Consider the following 18502-nt stretch of genomic DNA (forward strand, 5'->3'; position numbering starts at 1 on the left):
CACATCACTTTATATTTGAAATTTTGTAAATTAATTATAATATTCAGTGATATAGCTTTTTTTCCAAAAATGTGTACAAATAAGGGGGCGCGTCTTATACAAATTCGTGCATTTTGCGTTAATTAGGAAATTGGTGAAATTCTGTGTCCATGGACTGTATGAAATAATGAAATGAGAAGGGATTATTCTTAAGGAAATCCTCTTTGTCATCATCAAAACAATGAGCACCAAAGTATTACACGTAGAAAAGAATAGTTGATTGGAAATTAAACGAAGAGCCATGTGCTGAACAAACTTACCATTATGACAGTGGCATATTAGAAATGTTTCGTTTAATTTAATGGCCACGGCGGTGGGAGCAAATGGGCTTTGGTTTCCGGGATGCGTATTTCACATGTGCACATTGAAATAAAGATTGGGAACATGGTTTCTAATGGAGAAATTTCTGGTTGGCTGGTGACTATTTTTTACTTTGTTGAGTATTTCTATGACGTGCCTTACAATTTAACTATAGTCTTGAACTTGTTGAAAGCTAAAAACCACTTATATTTTCCTTTCCCATCTATCATCTACTTCTAGTACATTGCTTTCATCTTTTTTACATATTTCTATTACAGCTTCACTTTCACTAAATCGATACTTATCCTCCAACGATTTATTTACATTCTATCACCTTGTGCTGCCATCTACATATCTTTATCGAAACTACTTTCTTTTCATTTTGTGTTGTTATATTGGTTTGTAACAACTCTTTTTAAAACAAATAGGCGCGCGCTTATACAGTCAAAATTAAGGTTTTGGCGCTAAACAAGGGTTTGATAATTTATTTAAGTAATAATTCAAAGTGTTTCTTGCTTGCATCTCACGAAAACCGGAAAATGACCCAATATATTTAGTAATTGTATAAGAATTTTCATCAAACGCAACATTTTTAAAATTATTACCTTTATTATTTCCAATAAGAAAGTCTATTCGCTTTCCGAGTATTGATTACTATTCGAGTGCGTTGTCTTTCCCGAGCAGATGGTTCTGCTTGTGCTGGGGTATAGTAGTCTGTGGTTTACAAAAAGTGTTCGGCCTTAGTCAATGAAAAAAATGCCATTTTCCTATCATATAATAGATTATCATTGAGACAGTCTGCTAGCCAATAGGGAACATTCATGCACAAACCCCCCCCCCCCCAATCTCTATTTCAATGTGCACATGTGAAATACGCTTCCGGGATACGTTTCACGTATCGCCTCTTTGGCCTGAAGAGCACTCAAAATGGGCGGCCGTACCAAGAAGAACGGAAAAATTCGTTCTTGGAGGGAATTCTGGAAAGAGACGAACCAGGAATTTTCTTTAGATGCAAGAATTATCCATCGAAAGAGCTTAATTAGTATTAAGACTCTTATCTTATGGCCCCTGAATGGGATTAAAGCGGGAAATTTAGTGGCTGGACATGGTGGAATGACATCAGCGCCACGTTACAATTATGGGAGAAAGTTCTTATCTCCAAGGGCCGGAGTTTGATGGCGTCATATTCTTTTCCTTATGTAGTATATGCATTGCTCTTAAGTATTAAAATCCCGAATATGAACCTCTGATTATAAAAACGTGAATTTTATTGTGCATTTTTCATATTTTCTATTTTTTAAGTTTTAGGTAATTTTGCAAGTTTTATGTCATTTTACGCGTTTTACTTATTTTTCTATTCTTTTTTTGGCCTAGTTGCAAAAAAGTAATGTAATTGCATTACGTTTCACTCACTCATTTTTAGCCAGGAACCGACATTCATCGCCTTGATGTCTGTAACAATGAAAACATAAATTGTATCGCCACGTAATTGTAGGAACAGACCAACATGCCGCTCCACATTACCTACTACAATAATTTTGAATAAGTTGAGATTTTTATACTTAAAATTCACATATGCCTTGAAATTTCAGTTCTAACGTAATAAATAAGAATTATACCCTGAAATAAAGACAACATTTTAAAGTCATTTTTAGGTCATTTTATAAATCATTTTTAGATATTTTTAGGTCATCAAAATCCGGGCCCTGGACTTATCACAGAACCCAAGTGCTCGACGTAGTTGGGTGGGAGGTAACATTGCAAATAAAGCTTCTGGACTAACAATTCGCACTTCAGATTCACAACGCAAATTCTGCCTCACCCTCAATTCATGATAACAGTGAAGTTATCATGCAAGAGGCACTGTTTGGAATAGCATATTGCTATTTTTTCAACACACAAATTGAAGCACCACGCTCCGGCTACCTTAGCCTAAGGTACCCATTGATTTGAGGCTGGGTGAGCCCCAGATGCGTTTTATGCGGGGACAAAGCCGGAAAAATTCCAATCTTAGGTCAGCCACCACAGGAATCGAACCCGGGTCTCCCGCGTGGCAGTTAGATGCATTACCAATTAGACCAATTTTTTTTCTTTTATTACGTACATATAATGCATAATTTTTTTTAAAAAATAGCGAATTTGCATAAGTGGAACTTCTAGGGTAGCACAAATGTCTGATAGCTCTCGTTAAATACACAACTGATATATATATATATATATATATATATATATATATATATATATATTACTTCGTGGCTGAGTGGTTATCACAATGCGCTACGGTACCAGGCGTCCCGGGTTCGAATCCCGGCCTGCGTGTTTTTGTGAGTACCTCTTGGATAAATTTCATCATATGATCACTTATCCTCATCGTTGCGATTAGATAAAAGTGGCAGAAAAGCGACGCTAGATATGAAAAGTCAAATCGAATCTCTTTCCAATAATTCCTTTACCTCACAGACACTATTGTAATGATTTGGGAAATCACCAAAATTCCCCCGCTCTCATTTTTTCAACTACCTCACTTTGTTTGGGGAGGTTCGTTTTGGAGGGGAACTGTGAAGAAGGAATCTGAGTTCCAGTTTCAGTAGTCTTATTGTTTGCTGCTTGGGCATCGACCTGGCATTATGAAAGTCGGAAGGAAAACGGCTTGGACTGCATTTGTTCGAGAATGCGCTTGAGTTGCACTTTCGTGACGCGTGCTCATTTTCTCGCCGTGAGCGTTCATTGACACCTGCATCTCCGTACGCGCATAACATTACCGAGAACGGGGTTATGGTTAGTTTGCAGGCGATAGATAGTGAGTATCGAGTGAAAGCAGGGGTTTCTTCAGCAGACGTGTTCCAGAAGAGGCTCCACCTCGTGAAAAGGAGGCCGACCGTTCAACTGTTTTTTCAGGCGCTGCCCCTGCCTGTTCGTCCGAACCGGATTCAATTGGGACGAGCTTCTTTCTCCTCAAGAAACCTCAGGGCTTTCATAGCACTCGTCTTAATTTTTTTCCACAGGTGTTATTAGTCCTGGTGGAATATGTCGGTCACGGACACTTGCAGCGCACGAAACTCTTGTTATGGATAATTCCTCGGTGCACTCACTGACTCGTAGCAATAGCGGTGAAAAAAAGGCGTTGTGAGAGATTACTGAGAAACACGCGGATATTTATACAAATTACCCCCTATCCTGAAAACAATTCATCGTGCATTGCGACTCTATCTTTACCATTACCTGACTTGTCTGCCGAAAAAAAAGGTAGACATTTTAGTGTGTTTTTAGCAGCGGCAAATGTATCTTGACCGTACGAGGATATTGGGTATCCTTCTAATATCAGTGCGATGGATAGTCTGTCCGGATATACAAACATATATATGAACGCAGGGTAAAGCCTCCCTGATGGTATAGCGGTAACGTCGTCGCCTTGTAATCAAGGGATCCGGGGTTTGATACCTGGTGGAGGCACATAGTGGTACGGATCCTGCTCATTCCCCGATTAACCCTACTGTGCATAAAGTGGACGTACAACCAAAACTAAAAAAAACATGGATACAGGGTTCCCATTACCATGTAGAATTAGGGAAATCAACTTAGGATTAAAAACCCTGAAGAAAGTCAAGAAAATAATAGGTATGCCTTTTCTTCTTGCCAAGATTGGAAACTGAAAACACATTTCACTCCTCCGCCCCAGTTTATCGTTCGGGAATATATCCTGTAAAACCTTTTGTTTTTGACACGCAAGAATAGGCCAAGTTGTTGTTGTTATTATTATTATGCTGGGGTCTCACTAACCCTTAATTATTCCTTAAGACATTTTTGCATCTCTCGGAATGAAATAGAAGCGGGCTGCTACAGGAGAATCTTGCATCACGTCGTTATACGCTTCACTTGTTTATTTTTGTAAAATAAAGTTGTTTTGTATATAACACTTCTCCTTGGTCGGACACTGAAGAAACAACTTTGGGTACAATAACCTCATGTCTTGAAGCCCACCGACTCGTCAGACGGCTTTCATTGTGTTACTAGTGTGCACCACTCGGGATCATTTTGTAGTTTTCCTACATATATAGGGAATAGCTTGCAGTAGTGGGCTAATCGTTAAGCTACATCGAGCCTAGTTTACTAAAGGTCTCGCAGTAAGTTGTGAGCCCCCAGTCGTATTTGTGTGTGTGTGTGCGCACGAGGTGACTCTGTAACTTTGTAACAAGTTAATAGTTTCGAAACTGGTAATAAGTTAAATTGCAACGTCACTTCACTAAGACGCCTGAACACTAGTAGAGGGTTGGTGATGTGGATGTAATATGTCCGTACAACACGTTTTACATCGAGTATAGGATATGAAGAGGAACAACTTTTCTTACTAATGTTTTGTTCGTTGAGGCATCTTTTTCTCTTCAGTATGTATGCAACTACGCGCCACACATTCACAGTAGCCACTTATACATTCAGTGACTATGCCCAATCCGTTTTTCTGCAGAAACGACATCACGTGGTACAATAGACAGTCGTTGCCACATTTTGTTCCTCTTTGTTATCTCAGTTAAGATGATAAACCCTTTTCCCGCCTCGTCGCTTATGGGAACAAAGGACACGTGTCAATCCGTGCCACACTCGTTCTGTCCCTCCTTGGATGCGAAAGAGGCTTGACAACTCCCCTTCTTTGTCGGTAGTCGCGGAAGCTCAAGATTTATAACTGTGGTCTCCGATGAAGAATGGGGGATGAAGATCGATCTATGGGCAATCCTTTGGAGTAACACGTGGTTGCATCCTTTGTTCTTTATTATATTTCATTTAAAGTTGGATTAGGTGTACGGTTAATCAAGTGTCCCATATGCGTGGTTCAAAACCTGGCCTATCTCACAGTAGTACTGTAATGTTCGAATGGACAAATAATGTGATGAGGATGGAGGAGTTTTGAAACAATGCCAAACAATTCCTTTTTCGACTTTAAAATTCACTGTTTTTCATCTGTTTACTCAACTGTTCCAAAAGCTGGTCTCTTCCTATTCAATCTGGAAACAAACTATGACAGCTGGACACACTGTTGATGGGGAGATGCACTTTTTTAAAAAATTTTTTAACAAGTTTCTTTTTCCCTTTCTTGCAATTTTTTTGCCTCCAAAAATTTCCCGTTACTTCGAAAAAAACAACACTGCTTTCAAGGTGAAGGTTAGCCGGGGGACTTGTGGTATTTCGCATATTCTTCAAGAAACCCAGACAGGTTGCCAACTCTTAAGAACCATCTTATTGAAATAAACAATTTTGAGTCCGTGTTGCTTGCGCCGAGGGTTCTTATCGGTTCATTTCCGCCGCGACATATGTCAATACCTTCTTTGATGGGTTTTCCCACAATCCGGAGTGTCATTACCGCCGCGCGCACGTATGTTTATGACGTTGCCCAGCTGCAGCTGTGTTTATGTTCGATTGAAAAGGAAGGTGAGTGGTAAATGAATGTAAGATGAAAGTATATATGAGGGATCTGCATACATTGGGAAAATAGTATTTATGTAAAACTGAGACTTGAGAGAGACAAGATGGCTGAAAATATGGAAATGATAGAAACAACGCGTGGAAAGATTTCAAATAACGTTTGTATTGTTGTTGTGCAAGTGTATCGAAATATTGTGTCTATATATATACGTAGCTATTAATTATATAATGTTTGCAAGAAATAACATTGTATTTATAATGTTTTTGACGATTTTATGTTGTGTATAATAATTAAGTGTAATAGACTGGCACATTTATGTTGCTTCCAAAGTGTACATTTACGTAGTACTTGTAGAATGCTTGCAATCTTTTAAGAATACTGTATTTACAATGTTTTTTTTTTTGACGATTAACGATAAATGATTAGTAGTTAAGAGGCTGATGCTGATTTATGTTTTTGTATTGTGGAATAAAATTGATACAAGTAATCCTGTGCAACGTCTTTTGAAATAAGCAAAGAAAAGTCATATTTGACTCTCTGGATAGGTTTAACATTTCAGTGTAAACACAGCTGTGCAACGTCATAAACACACGTTTGATTTTATGTTTTAAGTCCACTTTATGCACTATGCACCATGTGCCCATAAACACACGTGCGCGCGGCGGTGATGACACTCTGGATTGTGGGAAAACCAGTCAAGGAAGGTTTTGACATATGTCACGGCGGAAATGAACCGATAAGAACCCTCGGCGCAAACGACACGTTTCTCTAATCGGTGTTTCTTCTGTAATTTAGTCTCTGGCCCTCGGACTTCGCAGATAGCGTAGCTAACCAAGAATATACGCCCCTGGGTTAATCAAATTTGTGTGTGTTTGATGGTGTTTGTGTGTGTGTGCGTGCGTACTCTCTTTGATTATCTTTTATTCTGCATGAGATTTCCTATGCTCAAGCAGCACAGTCGAAGGATCACTTGTTTTGAAAAGTGTTGTTGGAATGGAGAATTTTTAAGACCTACGAGGGAGGATTTTCGTTTAGAATCGGGCTCCTGTAAAAAGAGGCAATTTAAATTGCCACGAGACCAGGTTTTATGAGGACAAGATACAGACAGAAGGATCTTTCAGGAACGACAAGGTTTAGACCGCCGATGTCGAACCAAACTAATTGATTTGGTTTATTTTACTTCGCTGTTCTGCTACTTTTGACTAATCGCAGAGATGAGGATGAGTGATATGGTGAAATTGATGAACGGGCACTCACAAAGAACAGCCATGCGAAGACCAGGATTCGAACCCGGGACCCCTGGCGTCGTAGCGTGCTGTGTTCACTACTCCGCCACAGAGGTAGGTAGAGCAATCTAATAAATACCGGGAATACAGAATAGCTTGCTTTTTTTTTTTTGAGTGATTCCAGTTTTCCCTTAAATGATGAACTGTACGAAGATAGAATATGACGTACCGAGAGAGTATCGTAGAGGATTCTGGAAAAAACACACAAAAAAACGCATTACTGGCACGCAGGGGTAGTTGAGTTATTTCTGTTCAATGATAGTGGCAAAGGTGCAGGTCATAGGTGGGCATTTTTGTAATTAAGAGTGAATGAAATGATTGATCGATTGAATTAAAATTGTGTTTGGTGCGTCGGCACATCAGGCCATTTTGCACCCTTCAATGAATGCGGGGAAGATCTTCTTATCTAAAACCCTTACCTCAAATAAAAAATATAAACAAAGGGGTGTAAGAAGTCCTTCAAGAAAGGTTAAAAATGCAGGTTGTAAATAGACCTGCATTGGACAAACACAACGCGTTAGAAAAGTTAAAACAAAGCTTAAAACTACCTCAGAAACAGTGGAGAGACCTGCTCTTCTCAAAAACCTAAAAACATTGGTTAAAACACTGACATTGGGAAGGTTAAAACTGCCTGATGTTATTAAAATCGGCACAACGGAGGGTCCAGTCCTAGCAGCAAATGGCGATGCGTTAGACGGCAGAGTCCGATTCGGAGCCGCGTTGAGGTCACTTCTCGGCGCGAGGGGCGAGACGAGGAACGCCAAGCACCAGTGACGGGCTTGATAGTACGATGCTTGTTTCCCCTTGTCTCATCCCACTCGACACGTTTGAAGAATGCAACAACGAAACACATTCTGAGGGTCCCTAGTTGGCAGAAGGTGTGATAGAAATGAATAATGTACCTGTGGAGCACTATGCAAAAACGGGATGTATTTAACCAGGTGATGCATTTGAATTAACGATGTACTCCGTACTTCTACCAGGAACTTCCTTTCAATATTTGTTTACTCTATATGGGGCTGATCCGATACCACTTTTCAAACGATGCAGATTCTCTTCCCGATTTCCACCCATACCAATGTTGAAAACTATAATTAACAGTCCCAATTGCTAGCATCAATTTAGCAGTGTTTTGCTTTTAAAAAATCAAAAACTACATCTGAATATTAAAATACCTATTATGCAATCACAAAAACAGATTTCTTAAACGTAATATTGGTGCAAAAATCAATGGAAATCTGAAAATTTGCATACCTTCCCAGGACAATTAGACTCGGCGAAAGTATCGCGCGGCATTTTTGCGGGCCGCGTGAGCGATCCAATGCCGGGAAAGTATCGGCCAGTATCGGTAAATATAACCCAACCGATACTTTCCGATACCGATACATCGGCGCCATACAAATTATAACAAAGTGGCAGAATATTGCACTGAATAATAAAATATTTATAGATGTATCGAATCGGTAATTTTACCGATAAACCGGATCACCGATAAGCCTACATCGGCCATCCTTAGCAAGCAGTAAAGCAGCAAACACATATTTTCTACTTTAGAGGGTCTCTTTGATGTCGCAGTGGTAGCGTAGTCGCCTTGTAATCAAGGGCTTCCGGATTCGATACCCGGTGGAGGTACATAGTGTTTCGGATCCCACTCTAAACTGTAGGTCCATTCCCGATTACACTTTCTGTGCATAAAAGTGCATTTAAGGCGAGTAGGGACAATTTCCCATAGGTCTTTCTCGCTGGGACAGCTGTTGATCGCTGTTGCCAACTTCGCTCTTTTGGAGCCAGATCTGGCTCTTTCGTGCACTCGTTACTGTAAACTGTGGCACCCGCCCTCTACCCCACCATGATGCCTCCACTGGCTCCGGCCCATAAGGACCAACCTTTGCCATGAGTGTACATTTTGCACGTGACGTGATATTCATATATAGGCTGCGTCACCCACCCCCTCTTTCCTCCCCAGGTATTTTTATATATAGAGCTGTGGCTTAAGGTGAAGATGTCAATATTATTATCCGGGAATCCTTTATTTTCGATTTCATATGAACATCATAAAATTATTGAGATAGGTAATGCCGCCAAATCTAGGCGGTGAAAACTAAGAATACATTTCCATCACTTTAAAGATAACGGTAATAGCAGCGCCCCCATCCCTCTGACACCTAAATTACCCTAGGAGACACTTTATGCAGCCTTCGTTAATCTAGATCCTCGAAAGTCATCTTTAGCTCTTGCTGAAATGTAACTCTTTTATGCACATCAGGTTTGGCAACACTGCCAGGATGTCTGTAGGAGGCAAGGAGAAATACATTACGCTTATAGGAGAATTATTTTAGTCGTTTTCTTGGAGATATCAAACGTCCGATGGCGGAAAAAAATATATGATCGGGTAAAGGATCCATTGAAGATGATATTTGCGCTAGAAATAGTCGAAACTCCCATTTGTTTAGCCGTAACTTCAATTTGAAGTTGTCTCTCCATAAGGAATACATGGGATTCTGTAAGTACGTATTCATCACATTTTTCAAACATGGTATCTAGCTTAATAATCAACTTTAAAAACCGCTTCCACTTGCAACATGGGGAGAAATTCATACTCTCAAATTATGCGTGGATTTTCTTTAGTAGCAGTGCCAATTCCGACGATATTTAAATAAATACATTCCTGGTGCGAAATGGTCCATCCTCACCTTAAAACAACAAATCAATATGAAATCTACTTTAGAGACCAGTGGAAAACAGTTAACCATAACGAATCCCCAGTTCTCTGGGTCGTTGTTAATCTAGAGCTAGAAATGTGTGACGTCAATTAATCAAAGTGAGCAACAACTTATTTGCTTTCATGTGCAACCATGTTCAGTGCGTGTAAGATAATTTTCCGAAACCGCGTTCTCTTCCTCGTCGCCAGAAGACGCCGCTAGGTCAGACGGCTTTCCATGCCTTGCAGCGACCGATGCACCAGATCTGGCGGCCAAGTCCGTTCATTGGTTCCTGCAACATATAACAGTAAACTTGAAACGCCAGGACAAAGAACAAGACGAAGAGAAACCAGAAAAATGTTTATTGGACATCGTTAGTTTGAACTAGGTCGCCCTTGGAAATATAGTTAGGTGAACAAGTTCGTAATTAGCATATTAACATTACACTCTTATTGAGACAAGCCTGACTTAAAGGAGCTTTATTACCTTTTCCTACTAAGAAACTTGTTACGTCTAAATATACGTATTTTATGGTCTAATTTCTCGACAAAATAAATCCCGGCCTGGGCATAGATGATCTTTTTTATCATCAATTTCATCATATCATCAATCATCCTCATCTTTGCGATTAGCCAAAAGTGGCAGCGAAATGAAATAAACAAAAGTGGACTTAACAATAAAAACTCAAACAAATAGCTCAAAACATGGTGCGAAATCATTGAAGATTGGTGGGGGGAGGAAGATCTAAATCTACACACACACACATACACAAATATATAAATAATTATACATATAATACATATTTATAATAATAATTATTAAGTATATACATATACTTTTATATATATATATCAGATATTTAAAAGTAACAAACTAATTCCTTTACTGACTGGTTAAAGATGTCAATAAATGACAGAATAGTTGAAATATTTGTATATTGTTTTAAGTTTTTGTTTAGTTTTTGCTTTTTATTAGTATAAATCAATCAGATTTCATAGTTATTTTTGTAGTGCATTGTTATTTTACCTTTATTATGAATATATTATATCAATATAACAGTCTTTATTGGTGTAAGATCTGTAAGTGGTCTCTTTAATGAGAGAGAGAGAAAAAGTATGCAAAACTCACAAACATACGATACTATCCTTAGTAAAATATATTTGAAGTAAAAAATAATTGCTCGCCTTTTGTTTTTATAACAAACACTCTCCTCCCGGAAATTTTTGCTGGGGGAAATTTTTGCTTGGCTTTGAAGCCAAGATTGTTGGTGGGGGGATACCCCCCCTCCCTGGCTCAAAATATTTGACCTTAACTGGTATCGACCCTATAGACGGGTTTCATGTGACGTTAGGATGCGCACAGCCGCCATGTTTGCCACCAATTTTATTTGTAGTTTGCAAGGAAATAAATCACGAATGTCTGCGTTAGTATTTCCCGCCCGCCCGCCCGCTTGAATTCTGTATGCTTACAAGAACTGGCCTCAATCATGGCTGCTCGAAGCCATAATGCAACGGTTTGTGACGCAGGGCAAACACACTGTAGATGATTTTAGTAATTACCATAACTATGTAGTGTGCGATATCAAACTAAGCCATATTTCATCTATGCTGTTTCCCCCCTTGATTTTTCAATTTCCATTGCAGAACAAGGCATTAGCTGTTTTGCAGCCAATTGAATAGTGTTTTGTATTATATTAAATCGGGCCAAACATGACCTGACAATAGGTTTAGTGTGGCAAAACCACAATAGCAGTTGTCATTCATGAGCTACGATTAACCTTTCATGTGATTTTCATGAGATGCATTAAAAACTACATTTCAAAGGAGTTCCTTGCTCTGTAGCTGTATAATTGATGATTCGAACGTCATTTTACTTCAAAGAAAGTTCCCAAAGATCAGTTTTCCTCAGACAACCACAAGTCACATCCACGTGGAGCCCAGTATATCCTCCCGTCAAACCTCTCCCACCGATAGCCTTTTTTAAGGAACTGACTGTACTTGTCGAGTCCACGTGGAGTAAATGAGATGTTGCCAATTCAGTTTCTTTGGAGATTTCATAACGTGAGGTTGCGGTTATCTTTTCTAAGTTGTGTTGTGCTATTTTTTTTTATCCAATGTGTATACCTTGGGAGTATAACGTCGTTGCAGTTCGTGTTGGATGTCTAAACACTACAGGTAAAAGTGACAACAGAGCTTCTCAGGTACCGAAATGGCGTTCGAATCAGGACTTCAACAATACACTTAGCCCTGTCCAATTTATGTCAGCTTATTTCATCATCAAGTTTTTCCCTTGAAAAGTCTGATTTTTTCTAAGGTCTTAATATGTGCATCCAAGAAATCAATTGAAATAAAAAAAATATAAATATTGGTCTAATGCAAGTATTAGATGTGGCAAAATATTCTCCCACCCCATTAAAGTTTTGGAATATCGTTTAAGGCTGACACACGTCGTTGCTTATAATTTTACTGTAGAAGCAAGGTACTGGGAGAACGGAAATAGGACGTTGAGCTCTCGCCTCGAGCAGTTTGTAGGCAGCGAACGCAATGCTTTTCTGCGAGCACAAAACACAGATTACAGTTAGATTTTTTGTTGCAAAAGATGTACATGCAAATGAACTGTAAATGCCAGCATGGATTTTTTTTTTTTTTTTTTTTTTTGTAATCACAAGGAAGTCATTATGCCTTCTTGGCAGTGACGGCGCGAGAGGGTTGCAGATAGACAGAAACCTCCAGGAAGACCATACCGCCCCCAGCAAACAAGAAAAACTAGGCAAATAAATATTATTTTAGCTCAGGTATGCTTGCTTGATTTTTAAATTTTAGTTCGCTTTTCTGGCACTTTTGGGTTATCGCAAGGATGGGGATGGATGATAAGGACAATCACAAACTCATAATATGGACAGGATTTAACACAAGCCGACTGCGAGTACAAACGCTAGATTTTGAGTCTTTAACTTCAGTTTATGCACAGAAAGGCTAATCGGGTCTGGACCTACAGTTTAAAGTGGGATCCGAACCATTATGTGCCTCTCTACTGGGATCTCCAAACACGAGAGCCTCGTTAGTCCGCAAGAATGAAATCCAGAGTGTACTACGTGAAAGAGATGACCTCAAATATACATCCTGCTCAACTCGGACAATTAAATTGACAGGGGCGTGCCCAGGATTTTCTAAACAAAAGGTTTATTAAATTTTTTTACTAGTCCGCCATCTTTTCCTGACTGACTTTTTTTAGGAATGCTGGGCCAAAGGGAATGGAGTTATTACCATCATCAGCCGTGCTTGGGCACGCCGCTATACAATGCTATAGAATCAGGCTCGTAGCCAGAATTTATCTCCGGCAGGTCATGGGTTATGTGGTTTCTTAAAAACCATGTCCTGTTTCAATATATGAAGGTAAACTATGTGTGTGTGTGTATGGCGGGGGAGTCATTAAATTAATATAGGACACAGAAAATCTAGAAATATCGTTCAAATACATAACAGTTTATTTTCAATATCTTATTTGCAATATCTTCCCTCTCAAACCTGAAGCCGAGAGAAAATATTCTAATTACTTCCTCCTACTTTGACTTCGGGTCGTAAATCAGATGAACGAATCTTTAGCTGTTCTTTGCATTCTGTGAATGTAACCTTCATCAAGTTTGGAGCAAAATAATATCCGCTGTCTACATTTTCACTCGTCACTGCAAACTCAGTTTACAAAGTAGTTTTACCAAATTTCAGAGGGGCTCTAAGCCACCCTGGTCCCTACCTGGTTACGGCCCTGCATAGAATTCGATTTGAATTTCGTAAGTACAAATTCCCACTATTTTAAGGAATCGTCAGTTTAAAGTAGGGTGAGAGACATATGACAGGCATTCAGCGATTTGGCGGATGTTTAGAAAGAGGGAAAATAATATTGTTATCCATTCTTGCTGGTGCCTTTCTTCCCTCTCTGCCATGGAGACCTAGCGTGTGCTATTTTTAAACCCCGGTCCCCTACTTGGATTCCTTCCCACATGCCTCGGTCCTCGGCCACTCTGCGGTTAGAGTTGTTTCTTCAACCGTGGAGGGAGTGGAGCTCTACAAAGCATCGTGAACGGTGTAATGAATTTTTTGTGTTCTTGCGCCACGAAGGACAGTTCTCCGGTGAGCTCCATCCCCAGTGCTAACACGCCCGTCGCGAGAAGGAAGTTTTCGAAAGGCGTGTCGCAACATGCGAAGGGGACGGAGGTTTGTGGAACTTGTGAAACTGAAGTGTTATCGGAAAGCGTCGTGAAGAAGAACCGCGCGCCTTCGCCCAGGAGTCGTTCGCTCAATCGGAAAGCATTAATAAGTGATGCAAGTCATTCTTCCGCTGCAACTCCAGGTACCGCCACAGTCGCCACGCAGACGTACAAGGGTCGAAAGGCGAGTGCATCACGCAAAACAAAAGTGGATATGGCCACATCGACGGAAGGTAATACATAAATGACAATAAGAAAATCCGTGAACCCAGTTCAGTCCAGTGTAACTAACGAGCCAAACTTCTTGTTCGCTATTCTACATTTCCCTTGCACAGCAAGAGATTTTCCTCCCGTAGTTACGATATTGGTAAGGAATGGGTTTGACGCGTCATGGACCTAGGTATTTATGTATTAAAAGGAACACAATAGTGTAACAAATATTGGCATTAGGGCTGAGCCGCATCCTTGAAAATTGCAATAATAAAAAATTGTTCGAAATTTTGATCAATATTTCCAATTATATGCATCAATTCACCAATAAATTTGGTTTATTCAAGAATTGCATCAGAATATGAAAATAGATATTACGTAATCACAAAATAGTTTTTCGTGCAAACTTGGTACAAAATGAAAATAAATGCTTGAATTTTGCATAATTTTCAGGATAATTAGACTTCGCGGAAGTGTCGTGCGGTATTTATGCGGACCCTGTGAAAGACCGAAAAAGTATCGGCTGGTATCGGTAGATGAATTCCAACTGGTATTTTCCGATGCTGATACCACTGGTATCGGCCGATACCGATACAACCCTAATTGGCATGCATTGTTAATTGGACATTGTCTATTGTCTAGTGCTTTAAACTATACTATGTATAATGTTCAATAAACATTGCATGCTAATGTAGCACCATTGTCATTAACGTTAAGAGAATGAACAAGTATTGCCTGCAAATCTTTGTGAGTACAAAATAATTCCTAGAAATGGTTTGGCTTGGAGCGGGTTTTTTTTTTTCCGGAGGAAGGGTTATAGCACAGATATGGATATATAAGCAGATCTTCATTAAAGGCAGGGAAACCGCTGCACGGACTTCCCGCTGGGATCGGTCCCGTCGCAAAAAGCTTCGAAATAATACGCTGGGAGGCGCCGAAAGTCACCACTCGAAATCTTGCTTCCACAAAAAGACAAGAGATGGCATTGCTAACGCTCGCGTGCTAAGATTGGCGTTATCGAATTCCGAGACAAATTCACTTGCGAAGCCCTTACTGTGGTTATAGTGAACGATGGCAGTTCGAATTTTTATATCTCAGTAGAACCGAAATTGCTTTACAATGCAACTTATCCAGACGTATCTAATTAGTTTCAAATTGTAATATTTTTCATTTTTTGTAATTCAATGCTGTTATTAGATGTGACTAGAGCCCGGATTTTTAGGCACTGAACATGTGGGAAATAGGCACTGAAAATAAAAATGGCATGTAATAGGCCTCAAATTGAGATTTTCTCATCCGAAATTTTATGCTCCCAAAGCATACTAATGGCTGTAATTTCACAATGCAAGCAGAGTATTTTATAGTAATTGTATATTTTTATTTAACGAAAACAGTGCCATATATTTATACATTAATTATTCATTTTCAAAAGATTTTTTTAAAAAAGTTATCTGTTTTGTGCTCAAATAATAGAAAAGTGACGGCATGCACTAAGGAACAGCAGTCGTGCTCAGATCGGAATTCGAACCTGGAATTTCTGTTTCTTGATTTTGAGCACACGGGCGGCTATAAGGAAAATTGTCCCACTTTCATTGTTAGACTAAATAAATGTCTTCGTTTTTAGGTTAGGCATATTAGTTTCATTTCTCTTGGCATATATTTTTTGTCAAGCCCCGAAAAACTGCAGTGTATTGATGCTAAGAGAACTAAATCTATATTCCTTTCCCGGATTCTCTGGAGTAAGAGAACGCGAACGCGTTCTGTGCGCATGTGGAAGGGTGTGCGCCTCGTCCAATGAACGCGCGAAGGGGAGGGGCATCCACGGGAGGGGGCTCATTCGCGGTCCAGTATTCCGTAGTACACATGTCAGCTCGCAAGTCTAGGGGAACTCTACATTCAGGAGAGCGCCTCATAGTGTTGAATGTGTTCGAGAACAACTTGTTTGAAAAGTTTAAAACACGTGGCTTTGTTTTTTTTACAAATGTTTAAAACAAAGTGTTTGAAACATGTTTTTCATACTTGTTTAAAACTCATTTTGATACACGATGTTTCATAGTTTGTGGTTATTTGCATGTTTTTTGAAAATGTATGTTTTAATTTGTTTTAATTTTTTTTCTGTTCTTGGTAGCATCAAAAGACAAATAAACGTGCAATATTATTTGTTATTTGTGTAAAACAATACACTGGCCATTGTTAAGAATAAAAGAAGAAATTGGCATCAGAAAGCGTTTTGCTTTACGGCCGTTACACCGCGCAGCACTTCGTTGCTTTCATCCCGCACCCTTCTCCACCTAGTCTGGCCCCGCCCACAAGCTTTCCCCTCTGCGCGTCGCTACTCCAGAGAATCCGGAAAAGCAGTATACCAGATCTAACCTAATATCGAAGGTATTCAGAAGGCGAAGGGCGGGGAGGTTGGTTGAGATTTGTGCTATAAGTGAAACCTATAAGGGCGAAAACATAGTGATGAACGGGCTTCATCTTCAGTCGCTGTCATGTACTATGCACATAATGTTGACGTGAAGGGGACGGTCACTCTTTATTTTCATGTTTATTGAATATTAATTGTGAGTTCCACTCGCCAAAAAAAGGGAGAGCACCTTCCTGTGCTCCCTCGATTCCCCTGGGGGGAAATCTGGTGATCTGTTTGAGATGTCAGAAAAGTAAACCATCGTGTACAATAGGTTAATGTACGTATCTCTGAGCAGTTTGTTGTAATATATGCAGAAAGGATGTAACTTTTGAGTGGATGCAGGTTTACAGACTTCAGCCATGTGGTTGTAGGCTACTATATAACACTCGAAAATTTCACATCCCATACGATACATTGTGCGCTGTTGTAGCGTGACCACTATCATTATCTACCACGAACGCTAGCGCCACGCGGCTGAAGCCTGCAAACGTGCACTCACTCAAAACTCACATCCTTTCTGCATATATTACAAAAAACTGCTCAGAGATACGTACATTAATCTATTGTACACAACGGTTTACTAATCTGACATCTCAAACGGATCACCCGATATACTCTATCTCGGGAATCTCTGGAGCAAGGTCGCGCATAACGGCAGAGAAGGGGAGAAAGCTAGTCGGAGGAGCAAAGCAGTACACGCTGCTGCAAAGACTGGTTACTCCACTCACCCCCGTTCCCTCGCACTTGTTCATTGGTCGAGCCCTCTCGAGTCCTACTTGCTTTCGTTTGCTTGCTCCAGAGATTACCGGGACAAAGTATAAAGAAAAAACCCACCAAAACGCACTTTTCGCAGTTGAAACGTTATTTTGCCCCGATTTTGAAGCATTTTAGGTACTAATAACCTAAAAATGCATTAACAGTCGAGACAGGCAATTGTATATGCTACAGAACTAACGTACACTCACGTCAATTAGAACTCCGGCAGTTTGTTTCTTTATATAGCATATTTGTAGGAGATATAATTTAATCTACACGTGTATAAAAATATATGCTGTAAAAACACAACTTCTTACTAACTTCGTTGACCCTGTACAATTATTGTTTTCCTGAAATCTACTTTTGTACTGAAAGTATAAGAATCTGATCAGAAAAACAAAGTAGGCATGTAGGGCTGGCTCTACTTTTTTTTATGAGTTTTGGTATATTTGAAGTAATTGGAGAGCGGTAGGATTATCCATTCCAGCCTCCCAGGGTCACGGTTATTTTTGTTATGTTAACCTTCACTTATGTATTTTTTTTTTTTTTTTTGCAGAAAACTTATTTTTTAAACAATTCTTATGATATCTGTTAATACATGAATATTTCTGAAACCACAGTAATGTTTTATTCTATCACAAAAATAACTCAAGGAAAAATATTACTGTGGATTAGAGTTGGAAAAGGTCGGGAAAAAACCTGCTTTTTTGGTTGGGCTTTTTTCGGCTTTTTTCACAAAAGTGTCTCAAATCAATGAAAATAGAGAGTTGGCTGTATTTTTCCTGTTCCATGGTTTTCGTTTATTTCCCTACTGTAAAATAGACACTAATTTCTAAATATAAAATATAATTTACAATATGAAATTCATAGCTAGACATAAACAAGGCTTTCAAAAGAGCTGGCTTTTTTGAATGGGCTGTTCTTTCCGAGTGCTATCTTAATATTTCAGAAGGCTTGTTAGATATATCTATGTAGTATAAACATATTCACATAACTAGAGTAGTTTTGTATGTGTTTTTAAAATAACCTAATAGTATGATATGATTTTCAATGTTTGAATTTGTTATACGAACATGTACATCAAGCAAAAATGAAAATGCTGCTCTACCTTTTGAAAATGTAGTATCAAATCTCTTTACATTAAACTTTGTGTTCAGTAAAATATATATTCGT

The 18502-nt window shown here is 39.3% G+C and overlaps 1 protein-coding gene across 2 annotated transcripts in view; it reads left to right on the forward strand.

Moving 5' to 3' along the window:
* Nucleotides 1–18502, forward strand: part of sdt (MAGUK p55 family member stardust) — a 225424-nt gene that overhangs the window by 41283 nt on the left and 165639 nt on the right. The window contains exon 1 of one of the 2 annotated variants that reach the window (XM_083111501.1): nucleotides 13812–14186. The exons of the other annotated variant lie outside the window; for it this stretch is intronic. Coding sequence (XP_082967627.1) covers nucleotides 13835–14186 — 352 coding nt within the window. The 5' untranslated portion in view covers nucleotides 13812–13834. Of the gene's footprint in view, nucleotides 1–13811; nucleotides 14187–18502 lie in introns of those variants that run through there. 2 annotated transcript variants of the gene reach the window in all.

Source organism: Lepisma saccharinum, chromosome 25 (genome assembly GCF_977018435.1).
Source record: "Lepisma saccharinum chromosome 25, izLepSacc3.1, whole genome shotgun sequence".
Classification (NCBI taxonomy): domain Eukaryota; kingdom Metazoa; phylum Arthropoda; class Insecta; order Zygentoma; family Lepismatidae; genus Lepisma; species Lepisma saccharinum.